Source organism: Blennius ocellaris (genome assembly GCF_963422515.1).
Source record: "Blennius ocellaris genome assembly, chromosome: 16".
Taxonomy (NCBI): Eukaryota; Metazoa; Chordata; class Actinopteri; order Blenniiformes; family Blenniidae; genus Blennius; species Blennius ocellaris.
Genome location: NC_137665.1, coordinates 9,594,130 through 9,618,614, shown reverse-complemented (window position 1 = coordinate 9,618,614; position 24,485 = coordinate 9,594,130). Strand labels below are relative to the sequence as shown.

The following is a 24,485-nucleotide window of genomic DNA, read 5'->3' as shown; positions in this document are numbered from 1 at the left end:
CCGAATCGCGTCCAGTCAAAGGTCACTTATATTTCGCGCTTTTCGTTCGCGAGCTGCCTGGCGCGTTTTTGAAACTCCAGCTTAAGAGAATTGTAATGTGTTTTGAATTCCAAATGACAACACCTGGATATTATCCGCGTAACGTTTAGACTTTAAACCCCCCCGGTGTCCGTGAGTGGCGAGGGAAATGTTTGGCGCACTTTGGGGAGCCGCTTCGAGACGAGCGTCGAGCAGAAGCTGCTAGCTTGTTGTTTTTTTTCACTGAAGTTTGTGTCTCTGCTGGCAACAAACAGCCTGAAGAGCAGGCGATAAATGTAGCAACAAGCTGCAAAAAAAAAAAAAATCTGAAGTCGGAGCAATTTACCAGTTCGGCATTATCGGTGAGTGTTTGTTTCTGGGATAATTTTACTGTGCGGTGTTCATATGTCAAACAGAGAAATCTGCTTGTGATGTGGACGTCTGCACATTTGTGATCCTTGCATAGCTCTTTTCACTGTTCCAAAAAATGTTTCGTTATAGACTTGTTACAAAGTGGTATATGGTGAGCAGGACCATTTTATAGCTCTGTTACATTATTACACATGTATATTTTTGTTTATAGGTCACCATACATTATGGCTGGTGTTGTGGCTATGGCTTCTGTTATTGAGGACTTTGATAAGCAGGTATTGTCATTCATCCATAATTCATTAAGATAGTTTTTTCCAGTCATATAGCAGACTAACTTTGATATTCATCTTAACAGCCTTGTAAGAAACCTCGCAAAGATGGTGGCAGCCCTGTTGTCAAGACAATCACAAACTATTTTTCACCCGTGGCCAAGCCTGTCGAGAAGCCCTTCTCTCCTCCACGCTCCAACAACATCATGGACTACTTTAGTCGCAAGCCTCCGCCTTCTAAAGAAAGAAGTTGCACGCCTGAACAAGCTAAAGAAAATTCTCAGCAATCTGCCTCTGCGGGAAAACGGGGAAGAAAGTCCAGCAAAACCGCAAGGAAGCTTGTAGCGATTGAAACTATGGCTTGTTCAGATGAGGGAAGCTGCATCATCATAGAGGATTCATGTGAAAGTAAAGAAGTAGCCCCAAAAGTGAGCGACAGTGGCGTCCTTGGCAGTGATACAGCAGCTCTGCTCGCCCAGGTTTGTTCCCAGTCTTGTGCCACAGCGGAAATATCAGCACCGGAGCCTGATAGTGCTGAGCAGGGGGTGGATGTGAAACACGATGATGATGCTCCTAAATGTAGAAGTGTTGAACGCAAGCCGTCACTGAGCATTACTGAGTTATCTCCCATTGCTCCTTCAAGAAGTGAAGTGAAAAGTTCTGCACGAAATGCGAAAAAGAAACCGCAGGAGAAGACAAAGCCTTCAGAAAGAGTGGAGAGTGATACGGAGGGGGCCATGTGTGATGTTGGCTCAGAGGCCGGCCCAGGCGAGGCATCTCCGCTAAACAACAGCACAGTGACGATCTCCTTTGAGGACTTTGTGCGGAGTCAGAGTGAAGAAAAGACTGATGAGCAAAATGGGGGGAAAGGTGGAATCACAAGGGTAGAAGAATTAGACACCAACCAGGTCGGCACCTGCAATGCTGAAGAAGATGTGGGCTGTGGGGAAACAGCTGCCCTTGCGTCACCCCGAACCGTCACCATCCAGGCTGAAGTGCATACAATTTCACCCAAACGGGAATCCACTAAGATGGTTGGGAAAATAGCTTCCATCTTTAATCAGAGGAGAGGGGCGAATAGTCCCATGCAGGTAAACTCCTCTGCCGACACAGTGACTGGACAACAATCTCCCGTGATTGTCAAACGCAAATCGAATGTGGTCCTCGAGGAGGAGGATCTGGAGCTTGCAGTTATTGAGAGTGAATCTGCTCCAAGGTGTAGTGAAGCAGAAAAGAAGCAGTTCATGGCAGCTTTCAAACAGCCCAGCGTGGAGGGATCGAAACCAAAACCTGGCAAAAGCCAAGGCAAGCAAAAGCAACCTGAGGAGAAGACTGTGGATGCTGAAGATGACGCTGTCATTCCAGTGGATGAAGTGGCTCAAGCTCCTACGGCGAGCACTGCAGCTCGCGTGAAGTCGTCAAGAAGACGCAGAAACAAAGCCAAAGAGGAAAAAGAGACTGAGACCACCCCACCTGCTGCTGCTGCTACAGTTGTAGATGAAATAGTGGCAAAGATTATTGAAGTTGATGATGATGAAGAGGAGCCTGCCGCAACGTCCTCCGTCCCAGCTGTGAGGAGATCCAAACGAGAAACTGCGGGTCGAAAAACGCCTGAAACCAAGCAAACGGCTGTCAGGACAACCAGAAAACAGAATCAGTCGAAGGCTGATGTTGCCACCGCCGAGCCTCTGGACAGGCCCGAAACTCTGTCCACTCCGAAGACACGCCAGTCCAAACGGGACGTCTTTGTAGCAGAGATGATGACCCCGCCTGACGCAAAGGGAAGTCCAATCAGGTGATACATGGCTGCATGTCATTTCAAGTTATCTCATTATACCATCTGAAATGCATTTGTAAGCATTGCCACATAAATTGTCTTTGAAATGTTTTGCTTCTTTTTTTCATTGTTTGTCCATATCTTTGTTAAAGGATTAAATTAACTAGAGTCCAGAGAAAGTCGGAGGCGAAACGTACAAGTGACAAAAAAGCTACTTCAAAAGTAAGTCTGGTATTTTGTATGATATTTCTCCACTTTTTTTGAAAATAATTGCAATTTGAAGCATTTTCTTACAATCTTTTGTGTTTTTTCAGACTTCGGATGAGTCTGAAAAAAGGAAGCAGGCAAAGAGGTTGGTGGAAAAAGCTAAAGTGGTTCAGAGTAAGAAATCATCTCTGGAGGAAAAGAGCACGTTAAGGCGTTCATCACGGACTGAGGCCTCTGCCAAGAGGAGCTACTGTGAGGATGAGGTACTGATATTAAACACAAATGCATTTAAACATATGGATCTAGTTCATATTAAGGTCACATGCTTATAGATATTATTGTCTTTTCATCTTTTCAAGACACTTTGTTTCACACAAAAACATTTGCACAAATTATAAGGAAATGTGAAGACATTGTATGATTTGTCATTAGAATTTCAAGAAACATTCGAAAGTAGGGAAATATGAGTTGGGTGAATAACTTTAAATTATTCATAGGGGAAAAAATTAAAGAAGAGAAAATGAAACTACAGCAGTTAATTGTACCTTGAGTTCAGTGGGAGACTCACAGCAATCTGTCATGTTAAAAGTGGAAGAAAAAAAGTACATTTCAATAGGAAATCTACCACAAACTGTTAAGAAATGAAAATGTACCTCTTGTTTGCTTCCTGAATGGCTGCCAACAGGTTTTATGTTTATTTAGGGGACTTCATAGATGAAATATGTACAGTTCTCCTCATCACTGCTTTGGCTACAGGGAGAATCCACTGCAGTGTAAAGATCATGGTGTGGTTTATTCTGATAGGATTCAATCGTTTTCATCAAGGAAACCAAATCAGCCGGTTCTCAGAAGGCAACAGAAAAGACTAAAAACCAGAAGTCTTTACGCAGCCTGAATGACGTTCTTGGCAGAGCGGCTGCAGGCGGAAATGAGGCCAAAGCTGCTCCAGGTAGTCTTCTTCCCTCTAATGTCAAATATTTGCCACTGCGTCGCCGCCTTTTCCCTCATAATTTGTGCCGTACTTTCTAACAGGCTGTAAAGCCACAGATAAAACTGGTCGGAAGGTCTGCGCCGTGATTTCCATCTTTGACGACAGCAGTCGCGACGACTCTGAAAACTCCCAGGACGACGGGCAGTTCAAGGCTCGCAGGGAGTTCTTGAAGAGTGGCTTTCCCGAATCCTTCAGAAAGCAAATAGCCAAGACGGCTGCCACCAAGGAGGCATACTCTCTCTCCTCTTCCTCTTTTCAACCAGTGACACACATAATGCAACCACCAAATGGTAGGCACGTCCATCATAGGCTGGTTGAGTGACTACTGCCTCTTCTCGATATGAGACTCGAAGGACAGGTCAAAGCTAATTTTGTGTGTCTATTGACAGATTGTCCCTTATGGAGTCTGCCTTGGCCAGAGTCTTCATTACTGTCTCATCTCAAGGCGTCTTGGAGTCCAACATGCAGCCCGTATCCATCTGTTAGCGGTTCTCTTTTTCTGAAGACGGAAGCAGCTCCCAGAAGCTGTTATAAAAGGGTAGGTTGAAGTTTCTTTAGTTTAGAGCTGCTTCTTGTCTGCTTTTTATTGATTTGATATATTTAAAATCCTCAGAAAAAGGCGTTGGGTGCTTATTTGTAACTGATAATTTTTGTGCTTTCTGTTTTCTTTCAGACTTCAGGCCGTCAGTCAGAGATTTCCGAAAGCGTTCGTCAGCTTCTGATGGAGGAGCTCAGTACCTCAAACCCTCAGTTCCCCGCGCACATGTTCATGACTCGCATCCAGAAGAGACGCGCTGACTATCAGCAGCAGCACAAAACCTCCGGTCAGTGAACGACAAGCTAACGCACTCGTACAGTGAACGTTTGTGTGGATTTTGTTTTCATTCTTCACTCTTCAGTTTTAAAGGATGGTGGAATGCATTAAAACACAAGGCCAGACACATTATGAACAACTATCATATTCACTTGCGATACAGAGGCTGTAACTGGAGTCAAGAGCACCCCACTGTCAGCTGAGCCAGTGTGCGGGAAGAGGAAGAGGAGAAATGATGAAGGAAACGCCACAAAGGTGGCCAAGAAACTGCGGTCCAATCATTCGGAGAAAAACGTCTCTGCCGCCGAAGCAGAGCCGACCAAACGAGGACGCCGCTCAAGAAGAAATCAGAAATCCGAGAAGGAGACGGAAAAAATGGCTCCCGTCACAGTTGACGAAGATTCTGTGGTCATGCTGGACGACTTGGTTGAGGGAGACGTCCCTGGACAAACAGGTGCGATGTTTTTTTTTGTTTTTTTTTAAGTGTGATAATTAACAGGAGTTTGTTCTATTTTGCAAAATTTGCACCACTGTGTTAGAGCTGCAATAGTCACATTATTGTTGCAAGAAGACTGAAGTGGTGTCTTGAAGATATTTTCAAAACAAAACTGGGAAGAGTTCATTTAGGATGAAATAAGTTTTTTGGTGGCGTAAACACATTTTAAATTCCTGCAAATTTGATGGTACCTTTTAGGAAAACTGCAACAAACTCAGTAATTTTGGACCGCAATAATCACAACAAATGAGTATTGTAAGAGTAATATGAAAAGATTGATAAACAAGATTTATGAAACAAAACATGGTCATCTGAGTCAGATCAAATATAAAGTTCATAGTTATACTCATGTCAATACCTGCTGCTTTTCTTTCTGACTAATAATGTTTGTACTCTCCACTTGTTAACTGCTGTAACCACAGAATTAATCTGTCATTGCATGTTTAACCAAAATAAAACATTTTCTGTCCAGATGAGGTGAAGGAGGACGTGTTGTGGACCGACAAATATCAGCCGCAGCATTCCACTGACATCATCGACAACACCGCCTCGGTAAAGAGGCTACACAGGTGAGGAAATACAAGATAATGATCCTCCTTTCCCCCTCAGCCTTCTCATATTTTAATCAAAGAAGATAATTGGGAGACGATTATTGACGACACGGTTTCCTTTCTTGTCTAGTTGGCTGAAGGAATGGAAACTTCGTGCAGACCGAGAAGAGAGAAAAAAGCAGAAAGACAAGAAGCAAGAGGACGACGGCAGTGGTGAGAAATTAGAAGAGCTAAACTGCCAGTGGTTTGAACTGCTGTGTTTTGATTAAAGTAGTTGTTATGACTTTAGGATTGCTCAATGTCTGTCTGTCTCCAGACTCAGAATGGGACGGTGGCGAAGAGGACATGTTGTGCAATACGATGATTCTCTCTGGGCCCACTGGAGTTGGAAAGACTGCTGCCGTCTACGCTTGTGCCCAGGAACTGGGCTTCAAGGTAAAAAAAATGTAAAAAAAAAATCTCATTAGCATTTCAGAGCCACAGACCCGTGAAGTGTCGTCATCCTCTGATTTGTCTGCCAAGGTGTTCGAGGTGAATGCGTCATCTCAGCGGAGCGGCCGTCTCATTCTGTCCCAGTTGAAAGAGGCTACTCAGTCCCACCAGGTGGACAGCCAGGGGGTCGGCGCCCACAAACCTTCCTATTTCAACAGCTACAGCACGAACAGCGGCACTGGCTCCATCAGGCCTGGGTCCTCTCCGAGTATGTGCCCGGATGTGTTTGTTTCTGATCAGCTAGTGACCAGAGAGAACTTTAAAAAAAAAAAAAAGATTTCCTTCTTTGTCTTACAGGAAAGAATAACTCCCCTCGCAGGGTGGTCTCGTCACCCAGGAAACACCCCCAGTCGCCACGAGGCACCAAAAGAGGAGCTCTGGCTCCAACCTCTTTAGCATCTTACTTCTTCAAAATGGGCCAGTCCACCAACAAGGAGCCAACTCCCACTACGACAAATGAACAACCTGGTAATTACATACCCGTTTTCTTTTTGGACATCAAATGATTATTATTACGTCTTTAGAAGGAGGAATTGTTTATTGATCGCGTTCTGTTTGTAAAGTTTGCTCCAAAAAAGTCACTAAAGCCCATGAGAGCAGTAAGAAGAACAGAAGCACTGCAGCTGCGACCGCCCCAGCAGAGAACCACAATGAAGAGCCCAACAAGAAAACCGCCACCTCGCTCATCCTGTTTGAAGAAGTCGATGTGATTTTTGACGATGACCTGGGTTTCCTCGCTGCCATCAAGACATTTATGACCACTACAAAGAGGCCAGTCATCCTCACCACCAGCGGTTCGTATTAACACAAAGGGAGATGGTTGTGTTCTAGTGTTTCTAACTCATTGTGACTTGAGTTTTTAAAATACTCTCTCTTCTTTTTTTTTTCAGATCCTGGTTTCAGCACCATGTTTGATGGAAGTTTCGAAGAACTCCATTTTAAAATGCCTTCAGTGGTAAGGGCTTTTTAAACCTGTTTGCTTTAGTTTTGTGATTAACATGGAGACTTCTTTTTTTGATCGTCTTGATTGTGGTTGTCTTTCTGCTCCAGTTGAATGTAGGCAGCTACCTGCAGCTGCTGTGTCTGGCTGAAGACATGAGGACGGACCTGTCGGACGTCAGCTCTCTGCTCCGACTGAACGGCTGCGACGTCAGGCAGAGTTTACTGCAGCTGCAGTTCTGGACTCGCAGTGCAGGAGACGACAACGCGACGAAGCCGTCGTTGCAGACAAGCGAAAACGGTGAGAAAATAAGCTTCAAGAATTTGAAAGCTTGATGATGCAGCTTGGCTTATAAAACTGAAACTATTTTAACCTCATATGCTCAAACAGCCAAACCAAACCCTGAGAACAAAGAGGCCTCTCTAAAGTCTCCAACTGTGCTGTTCACCTCAGCTCAATGTAACGCCACCTGTGTTGAGAGTAAACTGGGCCTGCTGAATATCTCACCAGAGAGACACATTTGGGAGCTACTCAAGGTAAGTTGTTCATTACCAAGCCATTTGTTGTAGCACTGCCTGCAGCACAGTGGCTTCAAGATAACCGAGGTTGTGTTCGTTCAACAGAACTCCAGTCTTGTGGATGATGCAGTGTGCTGGGAGCTTCTGACGAGCAGCAAACGGCGAGGAGTTGACCTCCTCTACTCCAACATGGCGCACCTTTTGCCTCTCCCTCTCACACAGCTGAGTGCCTCGCCTCGCAAAGCAGAGCAGCCTGCTGCTGAATCCAGTCCTTGTTCTTTAGCCGGCTCAAGAAAGCAAGAGACCCTTGCCTCTTTGCAATCCAGTGACAGTTTACCGCAAACGGCAGAGGCAGGGGACTGTTCAGACGGTGGAAGTCCTATTAAAGTGTCCCACAGGATGAGAAAAAAGAGGCGACACGGTACCCTGGACCAGGATGGGATCCTCTCGGACTCAGAGGAAAGATTTGTCTCTCTTAGCAAACGATCGGACTCTCCTGAGGCAAAGGAGGAGGTCGGCGAGAGTTCAGCTCCAGAAAGCGTGAAGAGGAAGCCACCGACTCCTGAAGAGCGTGCAAAAAGTGTCCCTGTCTCACAGTGTCTCCGGTCCTTGGCCGACTTCCTCGACAACATGTCCTACATGGACACGTGCTTGATTTCTAACCCGGAGGAAGGCGAAGCTCACAGACTGATGACCCCTGTCGGTGTGGTCTTTAAAGACGGGATGACTGATGAGTCGCGAGAGGACGGCGACAGGGGCAGCCGCTTCACGGACTGTGCTTTGGAGATCCAGGCGGCTGTGGAGGCGCTGAGCTTTCACAAGTGCCGGACTGCAGTGACGGAGGCCTGGGACAGAACGCAGAAGCTGGAAGCGGAGTTGAGAACAGAGGCTGTGACAGAACTCAGCCTGCCTGTGGCCGCCCATCAAGAAGGCTTCAGTTTGTTTCAAGATGGTCCCTGTCCTCCACAGTGAGTCAAAACAAGAAGCATATTTAACTGTGATTAAAACCATGTGATTTCACTAGAGAAGTCAAGAAAAAAAAAAAATGTTGATGTGTTGCAGGCTGGTGCAGCAGAGAAGGGAAGTGATGGAGACACTCGCGTCTCGAGGAGCGTTGGGTTCTCCTTTCAGCAGAGCGGCAGCGGCTCTGGACTATCTGCCTGTCATCCGCACCATCTGCAGGTCTGAGCAGCTGAAGGAGCAAGGCAAAGTGAAGCGGAGGTGAGCGTGCAGAGAAAATCCCAGGAAGATTTGGTGATTAAATAAGGTCTTGCTTTGACACGAAGCTTTGAATTGAAAGACGTTCAAGACAAGTGATTAAGGCTGGCGATAAAAATCTAAACCAAACCTGTTGAATTAAGTATAAACTGGAAAATACAATGTACAGCCTTTATGTTGAAATGTCTTGGGCTGCGCTACACATTGTTTTTTTCAAAATTCCTTGAAATTTGGAATATTTTATTTTTAGATGATTTGATCAATGCAACTTAAATATTGCGGAATCAAGCATCTGATTTCTTTTTATTTTATTCCTCTGTTAAGAAAAGATATTTAAGCTACTTCCTTCTTTTCTTCAGATTCCTGCACTACCTGGATGTGATCCACATGGCTCTAGAAAAGAGCACCCTGCAGCTGCTGGCTGAAGACTTCCCGTAATTGACAGAGTAGAACAGACTTGTCTTCATGGTCACAAAATCTATGATTACATTTTTGGGGAAAAAAAACCCATAAGCTTCTGCTTTTGGAACGAGCATGCATGCAGATTAATGCCTGACGGTGACAAACCAGCATTGCCTTTTCTTTTATGATCCTGCGATGAAATGTACACACAAAGGACACATACCAATGTGGAAGTGAACAATTTCCTGAAGAACACAAGGTAACCTCACTTTATCAGAGATCTTCAGTTCTCTGAATTAATTTTATTTTCAGGTTGTTGGTTTTTTTTTAAGACATTTTGTAACATGACTTTAGCTTAAGTTTGAAGATTTTTTTTTGTACAGTATTATTTTGTAGCTTCATTCGTGGATGGATTATACAACAGGGATTTTATCAAGTAGATGTTGCTTTTCAGGAGCAGTGGTGATTCTTTAATCATTTTGTAAGTGATACACATGTAAAATAGATTTGTATTTGTAAAATTTGTGCCCATTCTGGATCTGACTTTATACAGTTAATAAAAGTCTGATTGCTTTTGATATTCACAATCATCACACTTTTATTTTCTTTCATGATTTTTTTCACTATTATATGTAGACACTGTTACAGTGGGGCTTACTGATGATGAATAAAGGCTTATCACAACTAATGTAATAAACTCGTGTGTGCCTAAATAAACCCATATGTCTTAATATCAATGATTTTCAAACGTTTTTTGGGAGCTTTGTTCTTTATTATTTGAGGCTGGCTTTGATTAATCCTGCAGACACAATTCACATATTTTCTTGGTTTCAGTAACATCGCTGATAATTCACTCCTCCATCATTATATACAGGTAAGGTCTTAAAGTCAGGAATTTGGTTTATGTTATATACATGTTTTGCAAAAATATTGTTAAAAGGTATGTTGAATATAAGACCCTGTACACCACATTTTCAAGCTCTTAGTCTTGTCTTGGTCGTCAGATACTGGTCTTGGCTCGGTCTTAAGTGGTCTTGAGGACCTCACCCAAGACCTTGTCAAGGCCAAGATTGGAATTCCATGTTGAACTTCATGACTACTAGTCATTCTCAAAAACATCATTTGTTTAGGAAACGGTTGATGAACATGTTAATTATTAATGACGGTATATAACAACGTAATGTACAAACGGGGGAAGAAAACTACAAATAAATTAAAAGATGAGAAAAAGAGGTGCCAAACGATTATATTACTGTAAAAGTCAGGATAATCAGGAACCGTGATTATTGAATATTGGAGACGTCGCAGGTTTAAATAAATTTGACTAGAAATCTGGTGTGCGTTGTCCTTCCACACGCCTCTAACATTAAATATATTTTTTCCACAGTATACCACGCTGTATTGAAACGAATTCCCTTGCGTTTATGTGGGTGACTTGTTATTGTTTTCGCTTTAAATGCATTTCCACAATATAACACGTGTTCAGCGCGAGTCTAAAAACGTGCTGAAAGTTTGGAGGCTATAACCGGAGATCGTGCCTTTATTACCGGGAGTGACACGCGCTGATTGGGCTGGTCTCGCGACCAAAGAGGAAGTTGCGAAGCAGCAGCAGACCCTGTAACCTGAAAGCTAGCAGCGATATTCTTGAGCCGCCCTAAGCAGTGCAGAGGGGGGGAATAAAGGGAACTAGCACGATTTGAAGTTATGACAGACGACTTAGACACATAACTCGGGTGTGCTTTTTCACCCGCGTGGGAAAAAAAAAAAAAAAAAAACACCAAACAAGCGCGAGAGGCCAGCATGTCTGCGGCGGAAGAGCTCGCGCAAATTATGCCTTCATCCTTCTAGAAAAGCTAACTGGTTAGCCATCCGCTGCACCGTTAGCACCGGGAGTAATCTGCCGTCGAAATGCCCGACGCCAAGGGCCTCGCGTTGTAGTCGTTGACGTGAACGGGGACCGGTGGACGCCGACGTTTGTCAGCCCGCTGCGCGTTGAATCTCTCACCCGAGCCTTCGAGCAGAGCATGAAGAGCCCCTCTGTGGTTAGCCTCGCCTCCGCTAGCGCTAGCTAGAGCCGCGGCTAGCTCCGTAGCAAATGTCGGCTCACAACTGCGTTTAATCGAGATCTCAGCGAGCTGAAGAAAGCATCGAGGCCACACAAATATGGTAAGTAATGTTTACACTTCTTTTTTTTTTTTTTTAAACAACAACGATGTTACTTTGTCTTAGTCGTTGTCCTGCTCATCCAACAAGTAAAACAACAAAACAAAAAACACTGCTTCTCATTAGTGGAACGTGGTGACTTTTCTGTTATAACAAGGCGAATGCACGTCTATAAATGCACCTATAGAGGTGTACGATATCCTGCGTTAAGGAACATCTGTGTCTGCAAGTGTCGTCTAACGGTTTGAGGCCAGGTATTTGACGGGATGTGACAGATCTCTCAAAGCCATTTCACGGTGCAAAAGACGCCCATCTTGCAAAAGCGAATATTTTCTTGCAGAAGTGTTGAGCCTCGGCAAGTTGTGGCTCATTTGAGGAATTCGGGACCTGCCTACTACTACAGGGGCCGCTTTAAAAAAAAAAAAGAAGAAAGAATCTCAATTTGCCATCTCGTTATGGCAGGGCCCGACTTCCTGCACCCTGGAAAGAGAATGCAGGCTTGAAACCGTCGAGCTGTAGCTGCTATCTGCATTTCCAAGTGGCTGTGCCAAAAAAAAGAAAAGGAAAAAAAATAAGCCACAGTAATTACATTTATTCCTCCAATTTCCCTTTAAACTCCCCTCTGCCTGTCGGGACTTGTGAAAATGGGTTTCCAGGGAAGTGGCCTTTCTGAAGTGGCAGCCGAATCGGCCTGCATGTACCTTATCATCAGCTCAAAGGGAGGAAAAAAAAAACTGGTTTTATTGAACAGCTCAAGTGTAAACAAGTTAAGAATGAGTAGAGTGGAGAAAACTCCAGTTGAATAGATGTGGGATGAGGCCTCACTTGCATCTAAACAAGTCTACTGGTGGACATGCTCATCACTTAATATGCTTATTTTCTTGTTGTATTGTTGCGCAGTATGTTTTTAGTGGCCGTTCACACAGTCTACATGAAACTTTCTTCCCCCCAGGCTTCGGAGGAGGGATCGCTGCGTGCGTTGGAGACTCTGATGACGGAGTTCTTCCACAACTGCACGACCAACGAGCGAAAAAGAGAAATAGGTGAGTGTACCCTTGCGAAAGCCATCACTTGCATGCTAGATATGGTATTAAATGCGTCATTTGTTAGTTTTGAAAATGAGAAATTGAGGTGCTCAATGTGCATAGTACCACATATAATCATACTATACTTCAGCTCCAGGCTCCACTTTGAAACAAGGACCACTTATGCCCAGTTTAATAATGCATGATCTTAAAACTCTTAAACATTCATTGAAAGCATAATTAATCAAAATTTGGTTTCCAAATGTGATGCTCTTCTCTGGAAAGTCCTTCAAAGTCGGCACACATAGGCCTTGAAATATAATGTCGGCCATTCGAGATTACACTTTTTTTTTTGTAGATCTGAAGATTTCGGTTGACCCCAAATGGTTTACTTTCCATTTTTAGGTACTTTTGGCACCTGTTTTTGACACTTCCTATATCGTGACGCATTACTTTCAGTCTGTCTACAAGTAAAGTCTTTTATTATCATGCATCTCTGTGATGGCGTTTACTTCCTCTGTTCTGCAGAAGAGCTCCTGAATAACTTTGCACAGCAGACCGAAGCCTGGCGTCACTGCTTGTTCTTCCTCTCCAATACTCGCAATGAGTATGTCATGATGTACAGTCTCACTGTGTTTGAAGTAAGTGCAGTTGGTGGAAGATGTGTATTTTCCCATCAAAGTGGTGGAGAGTGTTTGCTCTGAATTCCTTTTGAAAAGAAAATCATCGTTATAAATTGTCGAACGAATACAGGCTTCAGGAAGATTTAATTTCTGCATAAGAGCCATGTGTCAAATACACTCTTATAATGTATATATTAGATGTGTCTTAATTTAGAGAAAGGTGCTTGTCAGTAATGTTTTTTTGCACAAACGTCAGAACAGCTATTCAATCACCCCACTTTACTTTCAGAACTTGGTCAACAAGATGTGGATCGGCGTCGCTTCGCAAGATAAGATGGAAATCCGCGGCTGTCTGCCTAAACTGCTCCTGGCTCAGCACAAGTCCGTGCCCTATTTCATCCGCAACAAGCTCTGTAAAGTAATCGTGGACATCGGCCGCCAAGACTGGCCAATGTTCTACCACGACTTCTTTACAAACACACTTCAGGTAAACCTGGCAGAAGTCATTCTTGCGATTTAATGATAATGTAACTTCCGCAAATGTTGCAATAAGAAAAGTACACATACGGCATTAAATTGTGCAGTGAAAAAAAACCTCCTTCAGTGCAATCGTTATAAGTGTGATGAGGATTTGTGGAACTATTCGGTTTAACCGAAGCTGCATTTAACATCTTATTCATCTGAAATGTGTTGATTGTGAGAGCTTTGGGAACCGTACTTTAGTTGCTTTTAATCTGTTAAAATATACAAGGCATGAAATAAACTTGAGGTTGTCAAGGCTGAAGCAGAGATACTCGATTTCAATGGCAGTCATAATAAATACAAGCTGTCTGTTGATCTGTTTCACCCCTGAAAACCAGTACTTTTCGTTAGATGGGTGGATAAAGAAAAAAGTATATTGCACTTCCCTTGTGAGAACTGGTGGAGCAAATCTCCATTGGTTGTCTTATTTTACAACTTGAAGGCTTTTTTTTTTACCCCAGCCTTACTGAGCCCATGTCTTGTCTGTGTCTCCAGTTGATCCAATCCCCGGCTTTGGCTCCACTGGGCTTGGTGATGTTGAAAACCACATCTGAGGAGCTCGCCTGTCCTCGTGAAGACCTGAGCGTCGCCAGGAAAGACGAGCTGCGTAAACTGCTGCTGGAGCAGGTACCGACGGTGTTGGGCCTGTTGACAGGTGAGGGCAGCCTTTTAAACGTTTGATGGCAGCACTGGCACAATTAATCGGGGAAATCTGTCAGCCCAGGGTTTTTGAGACACTGAGGATAAAAAAAAAAAACTGTTTTCTAAATGAATTATTCAACTCCAGGAGCCTGTGAGTCAGAGACAAGTAGCACAAACATTGTTATGTATTACTGTGTTTAGCTCGTTTACTAAGCGGTGCTAAAGGAATTTCATTCCTTCCCTGCTTTTCCTCAAATTGTTGTCAGAAAAAGGGGGCAGTGTTATGCAGGCTAATATGGTAAGGTGCTTCACTACCTCACTTTCTCGATCACGAAACCAAATAATTTCCACATCCCTGTGGCAGTTTGACAACCTCGCTTCTGTCACGCTCCGTTAAATTCATTGCATTTCACCACAGTAGCGGGTGCAGGAGACACGCGGGCAAATTGTTGCGAATATCTTTATTATGAAGGTAAAAATACAGCGTGAGGGCAACAACATGGTTGTAGATAAAAACAGTAAACCAGTCTAAATGGACCATATTGTTTTTTGGTTTCGGCTGAGTCACTGTGAGGTCAAACACTCTCAGATGCAAATCCAATCCAATTCCCGAAACTTAAGTACATCCCCTGACTTTGTAGTAAAATTTCTGTCAGACTGTTGACACGGACGTCCTTCACGTTGTTTTCCAGGTATCTTGGAGACGTACTGGGACAAGCACAGCGTCATAGCTTCCACCCCTCCTCCATCACCAACGTCCGGAGAGAGCAGTGAGTTCACCAGCTTGTCATTTTACAATAATTCTAAACGTATGAATAGTTACTATTTAATGGAGCGCTTTTTTTTTTTTGTGCATTGACATGGTTTTGTGTTTTTGAAACCTTTCAGTGGAATTGCTGGGCAGCTTGTTTCAGGGCAGCCAGTACTCAAAGCTGCTCTGTCAACCCATGGCGGCCCTGGACAATGACAGCCACCAGCTCTGTTGTCTTGTTTTGGAGTGTCTGGCTCACCTGTTCAGCTGGATCCCTCTGTCCACCAGTATTACTCCCACACTGCTCGCGTCCATTTTCCATTTTGCACGTTTTGGCTGCGACCTCCGGACAAAGACCAAGGCCGGGTCCTTTATCTCCTCCAACTCCTCCTCCTCTAACGGACAGCTGAATCCCGGGACGATGCCGCCGTTGTCAAACGGAGGCGGGCGGAACGGACAGCAGAGCGAGAGTAGCAAGGTGGACCGTGCCAGGCTGGGCGTCCTGGCCATGACCTGTGTCAATGAACTGGTGTCAAAGAACTGTGTGCCGGTGGATTTCGAGGAATACCTTCTGCGAATGTTCCAGCAGACCTTCTTCCTCCTGCAAAGGCTCACGCGAGAGAACAACGCTCACACAGTCAAGAGCCGCTTACAAGAACTTGATGAGAGGTATGACCCGGCTGGTTGGCGCGTGCAAAAGTATTAGAGACGGTGCTTTTTAACTTGCGCAAGTCCAGTTCGGATATATTTTAACGCTGCAGTCAGGCTTTGGCTCACTGTTCATCTCTCAAGGCAGGTCTTTTATTTTCATCACTGCTATTTTCTCCATTGACTGCCCCGTCGTGTTCCTCGGTCACATGCAGCAGTATATAGCTAGAAAACCCCTAAATTAAACGACGATGCAGCTTTCCCTAATCTGATCAATCATATAGAATTACCAATATTGTGCGAAGTCAGTGACTGCTCAAAGGAAGACATTGAAATTCATCCTGCATGTCTTTGGGAATCGTTAACAAGAAATGACTAATTTCAGCGGAGAAGAGCTTGATGTTCGAGCAGAGGTCTCGTTGTGTGTCTGACGTATTAACTGCATTTTCACTGCAGGAACATTCCCCAAGTACGACACACCATCAGAGAAACTTCAGACTCTAAATTTAGTTCTGGAGTAGATTTTTTTTTTTAAATTTGATCTCAACAATATCCTCTCAAAAGTGCAGCTCTGTGTTGACTATTATCCTTCATTTATCTCCGTTATGCCCTGTTCAAATGGAGGACTCAATCGTTTCCAGCATTATGTAGCCATTCTGCTGCAAGAGTTCATCTACTTTCCTGTGTTGTTTTAATAAACCCGTTTACAACGCAGTAAAACATTACAAACGGCACAAGTTGATCCTCCATGTTGACAGTCTGTGAGGTGAACACTGTGGCAGGTCCTTCACTTTTTATGGCGTCGTGGTTGTTTGACTTTGTCGTCCCCTTATTGAAATGCAGCTGTTGTTTCTGAAGATAAACTTTGTGATGTAACTTAAGGCTGCCAGATTTCTCCCCGTGTGTGACGACTTCAATGATCGAGTTGATGGTTTTCCTTTCTAATCTTGCAGCTACCTGGAGAAGTTCACCGATTTCTTGCGCCTGTTTGTCAGTGTTCACTTGAGGCGGATTGAGTCAAGTCCTCAGTTTCCTATTGTAGAGTTTCTTGGGCTACTTTTCAAATATACCTTCAACCAGGTAATTAACTTGGTTTTCACATAGATGGATCTTGACACGTTATGTTTTTTGTTTTGTTTTTAATAATCTGTTTTATGCTAATGTCTTATTTTATTTTCAGCCCTCCCATGAAGGCTACTTTGCCTGTTTGGACATTTGGAGTGTCTTTTTAGATTTTCTGACCACTAAAATCAAAAGCAGACTAGCGGACAGAGAGAGTGTTTTAAATAGGTACGTGTCCACACACAAAACTGCCAACGGGTTTGAAATGTGTTTTGGCTTTTGCTTGAACTCACTGGCATAATGCAAAACATTTCTATTTGTTGTCGACCAGGTACAAAGATGCTTTAGTTCTTCTCTTGAGGGAAGTTCTGAATCGCATCCAGTTCAGATACAATCAGGCCCAGTTAGAAGAACTGGACGATGAGACTCTGGACGACGACGTAAGAACATTTCATATTCTCAAATATTCCCACGTTCACCCGCCGTCTATCATCTGTCTGTTCACCCCTTATTACATGAACACACGACAATGATGTCCACGTCTTTCACTTCAAAGCCTGACTGCTCGCCTTCACTTTGTTACCATAGCAACAGACTGAGTGGCAGAGGTACCTGCGTCAGAGTCTGGAGGTTGTTGCCAAGGTGATGGAGCTGCTCCCATCCCATGCGTTTTCTACTTTGGTAAGAGATTGCCTTATTTCTTGACATTTTAAAGGCTTCTTTATCTCCTTGAACCACCAGTACGTTTGTGTTGATGTTAACACAAACTTTAATATCTATTATAAAGCTATGGAAGGAATTTCAAAACTAAAACTTGTTAAACTTCAGTTACTCTAAAATGCATTATAACCAAACTTTTTTTTTTTTGTTCCACTGTGGCTTTTCTTTATAATTGACTTTTATGTATTGTATTTTTGAAAACCATCATTTTTCAGACTCTACAGTACAGTGATTCTTGTGTGTTTAAGAAGTTTCATAACCCAAACATCTACATTATTCACAGATCAGAAGCCTGAAATCACAACTTTCACAATTTCACACCAGATGTAGTTCAATCCAATTGGCTAGCCAATTAATGTCCTTTCAAAATTAGATTTTTTTCATGCGATTATGAATGCATCCTTTGAGTATTGTAATATTGTAACTCACAGTTATATACAACCGTTGCTTCTAATTTCTACACTTAAAAATGATCTAATTACTGTTGAAACAAAGTTTTGTATTTTGAGTTTCTGTTTCCTGCAATTCTCCTTTCCATTTTTGTTACGTCATGTGAGTCATCTGACCGTCATGTTAGGAAGTGTTTACAGCTACAACCCAGAGTTAATCGAAGAATCTTCCTCATTCCTTTTTTTTTTTTTTTCTCTCTCAAGTTCCCAGTACTTCAAGAAAACCTGGATGTTTACCTGGGCTTGCAGCAGTTCATTGTCACCACAGGCACAAGTAAGGCACTCTTTTATCTGGGGGGGGGGGGGGTTCAGATATTCTTTTTCAAATCTTGAAAAATCTGAATGTTTTTACAGAAAATGTCAATTTTCTTTGCAGCTCGGAGGCTCAACATCACTGCCGAGAATGACTGCCGGAGACTCCACTGTTCTCTCAGGGATCTCAGCTCACTCCTTCAGGCCGTGGGACGCTTGGCTGAGTATTTCATCGGGGAGGTTTTCGCTGCACGTTTCAGCGACGCTCTGGCGGTGGTGGAAAGGTCAGTCAGTCTGCCACTCCTTTAAGATATGATCAGAGGTTATCATGCCTTCACCAGGAGACAGCCTAAACAAATACAACATAACCTCGGTGTGTTGTTTGCCTCTTATTCAATCGTTTTGTTTCTCGAATGATTTTTCCGCATTTCCTCTTGAAATAAATTCACTTCCAAAGATGTGGTTAATTACAATTATTCAAATGCATCCCCCCCCTTGATTTGTCCCTGCTCCAAACTTAAAAAAACCCAATTGTTTTAGATATTTTCACATCTTCTGACAGTTGTTGTCGTGTCACATCAATAAGATAGGACGCTGTGTAATAAAATAAAATAAAAATTCTTTCCTGTTCAAGGTTGGTTGAAGTGACGTGCTATGGTTCTCAGACCAGCCTGTACGATCTGGAGACCGCTGTGCCTTCTGTGCTCAAGCCTGACCTCACTGACGTGTGAGTATCACATGTTTCATTGAGAATGGAGCGTTAGCCTCGTCTGTGTGGCCCATTGGTTAGAAGGGGGCAAAAAACGTGCAGTTCATTTATCAAAGACAGAGTCACATGAAGAAAAAAAAAAGAAGAAGAAGGAAACTATAGTTGGGTTTGTTTGTTCACTCAGCTGTTTGCATTAAGTTGATTTTACTGCCTCGAAGTCAGACCAGCTTCATGTTTCCCATCATGGACTTTTTGACTTTTCTCTATTTCTGAGCTTGTCTTGAAATCCAAACAATCTGCATTTAAAAGTTTACATTTTTTCCCCCCATAAATTTTAAGCAGTAGTGGCAAGAATCGTACTCCCCGGTAAAGTTGCGAGTGAAGCATCGTGTTAAAGAATGTCTTGTTTTGTTTGTTGCAGACACGCACAGGCCCTCGCTGCTCTTCAGGCTTACTCTCACTGGCTTGCACAGTTCTACAGTGAAGTCCACAGTCAAAACCAAACCCAGTTCATCACCCTCATCACATCTGCAGTCAATGCCAGTAGCCCACTCATCACTGCCAAGGTAGCTCACTGGACCCAGCCGATTAAAAAGCTGTAATAATGTTCTCATTGCTGGTTTTTGCCTTTTTTTTTTTTTAAATGGCGACATGATCAATTTGTCCTGCTGAGTGTCGTGAGCCAGTATCCCTTTACCTTTTGGACTTAAAGAGCTGGTGTTTTGTTTTCAGGTACCTGAAAAGTTGCTGCTCTCTGCATGTCATCTGATGGTTTCCATAACGGCCACGGTGCGGCCCGTGTTTCTGGTCACTTTGCCTGCTGTTCAAAACATCTTCAACCTGATCACGACGGAGAATCAGACCCGCAGACTTCCTCCTGAGGTTAATGTTGCTCGGCTTTATGTTTTATTTGTCTGATACACATATTTAACATAAAGTAAATGTGTCCATGAGTCAAACTTGGCTATCGCTGGGCAAGTAATCTAGATAACATCCCGTTTTTATTTAATAGTTTTAAATTCGTCTTTCGGGGAAACCTTGAGTGTCGCAAGGATTTGTTTTTCAAACGTGTTTATTAATCCTTGTGTTTTCATATCTCTTCTCAAACAGGCTCACATGTTGGTGTGTCGTGGCTTATCCAACATGTTGCTGCTCCCTTGGCCAAACTTGCCAGAGAGCGAGCAGCAGTGGCAAACGCGCTCCAGCAACCACACCAGCCTTCTGGCAGCGCTGACCCGAGAGTATCGTATTTTAAGAGGGACTGTGAACATTACTCCACGGCAACCCGGCCTGGACGGCAGTCAGTACTTTGTGACTTTTATTTTCTATATATGTATATATATATATATATATATATATAAAATTATTTTTCTTTTTTTTGACCACAGATGTTTGTTTGTTTTTTTTTTTACATTGTGTCACTCTTTGTTCTTTGATTATATTTTCTCATCGTTCTTCTCCCCAGTGAAAGACGTGATACAGCAGACGCTGCCTGTGCTCAGAGACATAGTGGACAGCATCTCCGGTGAATCCACCAAATCTCGCCAGATCTGCTATCAGAGTCTCCAAGAGTCTGTCCAAGTGTCGCTCAGCCTTTTCCCGGTGTTCATCCAGCAGCCAGGTCAGTTTCTCTGAAGCACGAGGTCAAAGTTTGATGCTCATGACGCTGCATTGATTCATATTATGTAGAATTATGTAGAATACACATTATGTATTCCTCTTGTAGAAACAGTCGGTTTTACTTGCTGCTATTGTGTGCGACGGGAATAAAAAAAAAAAAATAACAGACCAAATCACAATTTCTGACCTCGTTGTGTGTTCGGACACTGGAATTGTTTTGTTTTCACTTCTTTTGACGTTTTCCTTCTCTCCTACAAGAGGGCGGCGTTGTCTGTGCATGTCGCCATTAACCGCCTCCTCTCTTTGCCAGATGTGACGGACGAGATGTTGGCCTTCTTCTTGATACTGTTCCAGGCGTTGCGAGTCCAGATGGGCGTCGCCTTCACCGGACAGATCATCCACACTTTCCTCAGCATGTTCACCAGGTAACAAACATTTGCTTCATTCTTGACTTGCATAAAGGAGAAATCTTTTTTTTGATTTAGTTGGGTTTTTTTTTTATTTATTTGTTAAAAGTTTGAACTGCATGTGGGTAAGACACTATACAAGGCCCCTATGACTTATTACACTAAGTGATGTCACTTTTTGTTCACTGCAGGGAACAGCTGGCTGCCAGTATTTTGCAAGAGGGCAGCGCTGGGTGCAGGGTGGTGCAAAAGTTCCTTAAAATCCTGCAGGTGGTGGTGCAAGAGCCTGGTCAGGCTTTCAAGCCCTTCTTACCCAGCATCCTCTCTCTGTGCATGGAGCAGGTCTATCCAGTTGTGGCAGAGGTCAGTATGCGCCCACTCTGCTTGCTGTTTTCAATACAATAGAAATCCTTTGGACAAACCGTGTTGGAATTCAAGCAGTTAATACTGATGTTTCACAGTGAATCTCTTTGTCTTCGACAGCGTTCTTCTCCGGATGTCAAAGCGGAAATGTTTGAGTTGTTATACCAAATACTTCACCAAAACTGGAGGTACTTCTTCAAAACTTCAGTCTTAACAAGTGTCCAAAGAGGAGCTGGCGATGACGCCATGGAGAACGAGGCCCAGTTCACAGCTGCCATGCAGGTCTGTTCTTGCTGTACTTTGCCGTTGAATCATTATGCCGACATAAAGACGCTTGTGTTTATTTCCATTAGAAGCAAAACGTTTGAATCGTCACCAAGGTGGCAGATTAATTCACCCGTCTCCTGACCTTCGCCGACGTGTGTTTTCAGGCTTTCGGACAGTCGTTCCTGCAGCCCGACATCCACATCTTCAAGCAGAACGTCTCCTATTTGGAGTCGCTCAACAGCAAGCACAAGCTGTATCACAGAGTAAGTTCAGCTCCACTAAGTTTGATGAATTCAAATCATTATTCGGGGCCTGGGTCAAACTGTGGCAGCAGCTCGAGGTTCTTCCGGTGACGAACACAGCCCCGTCTGTTGATCTGTGGCAGCTGCTGCTGAAACTTTCATGGCAACTCTTGTGGTTTTTAGCAGCTGTCGGATATACGTCAGTTTGCTCCGGTTGTCACTGTCCAGGAACGGCGCCGACCTACTGCTGCCACGAGCAGCTGCCACAGCTCGGACATGTCGTAGAAGCTGAGCTGCCACCATATTTTTGTATTTTGATGCTAGTATGTCAATATAAGATTTAACATGTTACACATAGAATGAAGAGCATGCTAATGATCATAATCCACCTGCAATGCTTTGTGTTAGACTCTTGACTATTTAGGATGAAGGAGGCATAGGAGCTTGATCATATCGCCAGATTCTTAGTTTAATTTGGAACCATTGCTATCGGGTGATCTTGTTAAATATGTAGTTTTGGGGGTTCGAATCCAACCCATATAACGGCTCCTTTGTCCTTTCGTGTGCTTCAGAAGCTTTTCCGGACTTCGATGCTCTTCCACTTCATCAACGTGCTGCTGCAAGTCCTCCTCCACAAAAGCCACGACCTCCTTCAGGAGGAAATCACCCTCGCCATTTACAACATGGCTTCGGTGGATTTCGAAGCGTTCTACTCAGCCTTCATGCCAGAGTTCCTCACCAGCTGTCAGGGTGTGGACGCCAGCCAACGAACTGTTCTGGCCCGCAACTTCAAGCTTGAACGGGTAAAAACTAAATTGAACTAATAAATGTTTTTGGGTGTACCCTCAAATGATAGTTGTAATTGTCATCACCACCACTAGATGTCACTGAACTAAAATGTTCTCGTACAATCTTGTTTGATCTCAATCAGTGTACATTGGTGTTTTTAAGTGCTGGTTTTTTCCTCCAGGTCATCCTCCTCAGGACAACATAGATGGAAATTGATATACAACACTTTAATCATTTTCCAGTTGTATTTTATCCACGTTCACAACACGGGTCACTATTAATTCTACTCTTTCCTCCTTTTTCCCCTCCAGGACTTGCCTTCGTTCACTCAGAGCGTGCAGCGCCTGGTGAACGACCTCCGCTACTACAGACTGTGTAACAGTAGCCTGCCCACAGGCACCATAAAGCTATAGCACAATGACTTCTTGAACCACTCCGCACGTCGATGGTGTCCAGAGACTGCCTGTGCTGACCACTTTGCCCGCCGCGCCTCCCAAGTCGTCTTCGCTCCACTATTTCAAAGTACCACGGAGGAGCAACACACGGTTCGGCTGAGTAACTGGAGGTCGAGGATGCTGCTGATGTTTTTTTTTTTCGTTTTTTTTCTTTCATTTCTACTGTAGAAAGTTGGCACATCATTGGGTTTTCTTCTTAGAACGGTGCCCCCCCGCCCCCCCCCCCCCTCGTGTTATTGCCAAGGATGATTTGGCAGTAATGTAAACCTGGTCTGCTTTCGCCCCGGACCCGGAGCAGTCTGAGCCAGGCCTCCTTTCCCACGCCTCTGTGACAAAGCCGGGCTGGGACTGAGCACTTTCAACTCATTTTGAGTTTTTTAATTGTCTGCTTTTTTCTTTTTTTTGTTTTGTTTTTTTGCCTTTTTTTCATCTCCAAAGGAGACAGACTCTCAACTTAAGATCTTTCATATCATTCCATTCTGATAGTGAGAAAACCGGCTTGATTAATAAAGTGCTTTTTTTTTGTAAAACTCAGGTTTTGGTTAATTCATGACTTGACTGATCTGTGAGACGTGTTGTAACATCACTGTGAGATGAGCGACTGTAATTTCTGTAATTTACGCGTTTGATGCGTTTGCTTCATAATTGTCACATATCGTTTTAAAATTTTACTTTATCACTGATTTCAGTTGTGCAACAAAGGCTTCAGTTTTTATTTACTTTTATATCCTGCCGAATGAATAAATCACTGGGTCGAGAGAAGAGAAACGACACTGGAGCAGATTTAAAGGGAAAATGCTCAAACTTTCTCCTGAAGGAAACATCCAAAGAAGAGTGTCTTGATGTTTTCCTTTTCATGAATGTCTCACGAGCCGGAGAACATTTGCATGAGAAGAAAAGGAACTTGCTTCAGTTATAAAGTGAAACAAGCAACTCTGATCATTTGGTGGCGAGTTCCATTATCATAGATATTATATAAGTCTGCTATTTGGCTTCGTACCCCAGAGGTGTTGCACTCATTTTAATTGAGCAACTTGCAACACAATTTGATCTTGATTTGTGAAATGACAGAACATATATAGTGTGTATTGAAGGTTCCCCTCTGTTTTAGTGCTGAATGATGAATATCTGCTGATTCACATTTACTGCAAAATTTAATCTGAACAACCACAAGTTTTATACAAGAAGGAAAATCTAAAACCTTAGCTGTAAGTGTTTATCTTTAAACTTGTGTGTTAAAGCATGTGGCCTCTCAGGCTGCATGCTTTTGCTCACTCATCGCATTATGGTTTAACTGTTGGACATTTCCCGTCCGCTTCTGCGTCTCATGAGTTCAGACCTTTGCACTGGAGATGTTGAAACCCCCTGCAGACCTCCTAAAGAACAGTAGTTAATAATATCGAGAAATTTAAAAAGAAGCTCAAAATACTCTTCTACATGGAAATGCACATTTATATTTAGTCCTGATTTTAGGAGTTATGCCACCGGTGTGTGTGAACATTGATATCAAGGAAGTTTATCTTAAAATAAAGGAAATGGCATCTTTTACAAAAGGGAAATATCTGTGGGTGTTGAGATTTGACGGCGTAACTAAAATGCCTTTCGAGTCACTACCATTCACAGAAAAGGTTAGTTAAAGCAACTTTAACTTTCCACCTGTAACTGTGCTCTCTTCCTGCGGTAACATGGCAACATAAACACTGCAGTAATT

The 24,485-nt window shown here is 43.4% G+C and overlaps 2 protein-coding genes across 3 annotated transcripts; both read left to right on the top strand.

Moving 5' to 3' along the window:
* The first annotated feature begins 257 nt into the window (after positions 1–257).
* atad5a (ATPase family AAA domain containing 5a) lies at positions 258–9,157 on the top strand. Its single transcript, XM_080511922.1, has 22 exons — positions 258–380; positions 602–665; positions 746–2,454; positions 2,589–2,658; positions 2,751–2,906; positions 3,448–3,595; positions 3,676–3,924; positions 4,024–4,172; positions 4,308–4,462; positions 4,610–4,902; positions 5,417–5,513; positions 5,626–5,708; positions 5,812–5,930; positions 6,018–6,195; positions 6,285–6,455; positions 6,551–6,781; positions 6,878–6,942; positions 7,038–7,227; positions 7,318–7,463; positions 7,551–8,413; positions 8,508–8,666; positions 9,023–9,157. The coding sequence occupies exons 2-22, from the start codon at positions 615–617 to the stop codon at positions 9,099–9,101; spliced, it is 5,361 nt and encodes a 1,786-aa protein (XP_080368048.1). The 5' UTR covers positions 258–380; positions 602–614; the 3' UTR covers positions 9,102–9,157.
* Positions 9,158–10,692: 1,535 nt separating this feature from the next.
* On the top strand, positions 10,693–23,212 carry xpo6 (exportin 6). Of its 2 annotated transcripts, XM_080512053.1 has the most exons (24): positions 10,693–11,231; positions 12,181–12,271; positions 12,782–12,894; positions 13,166–13,363; positions 13,894–14,053; positions 14,733–14,810; positions 14,929–15,460; positions 16,393–16,519; positions 16,620–16,729; positions 16,833–16,941; positions 17,090–17,182; positions 17,875–17,944; positions 18,047–18,206; positions 18,557–18,649; positions 19,053–19,197; positions 19,364–19,513; positions 19,742–19,931; positions 20,097–20,252; positions 20,562–20,676; positions 20,850–21,021; positions 21,142–21,303; positions 21,453–21,551; positions 22,103–22,333; positions 22,631–23,212. In XM_080512053.1, the coding sequence occupies exons 1-24, from the start codon at positions 11,229–11,231 to the stop codon at positions 22,730–22,732; spliced, it is 3,459 nt and encodes a 1,152-aa protein (XP_080368179.1). In that variant the 5' UTR covers positions 10,693–11,228; the 3' UTR covers positions 22,733–23,212. The 2 variants fall into 2 exon arrangements, 1 of the variants encoding a protein (XP_080368179.1); XR_013936982.1 differs by lacking the exons at positions 22,103–22,333; positions 22,631–23,212 and having other exon boundaries at positions 20,857–21,021.
* The last annotated feature ends 1,273 nt before the right edge of the window (positions 23,213–24,485 follow it).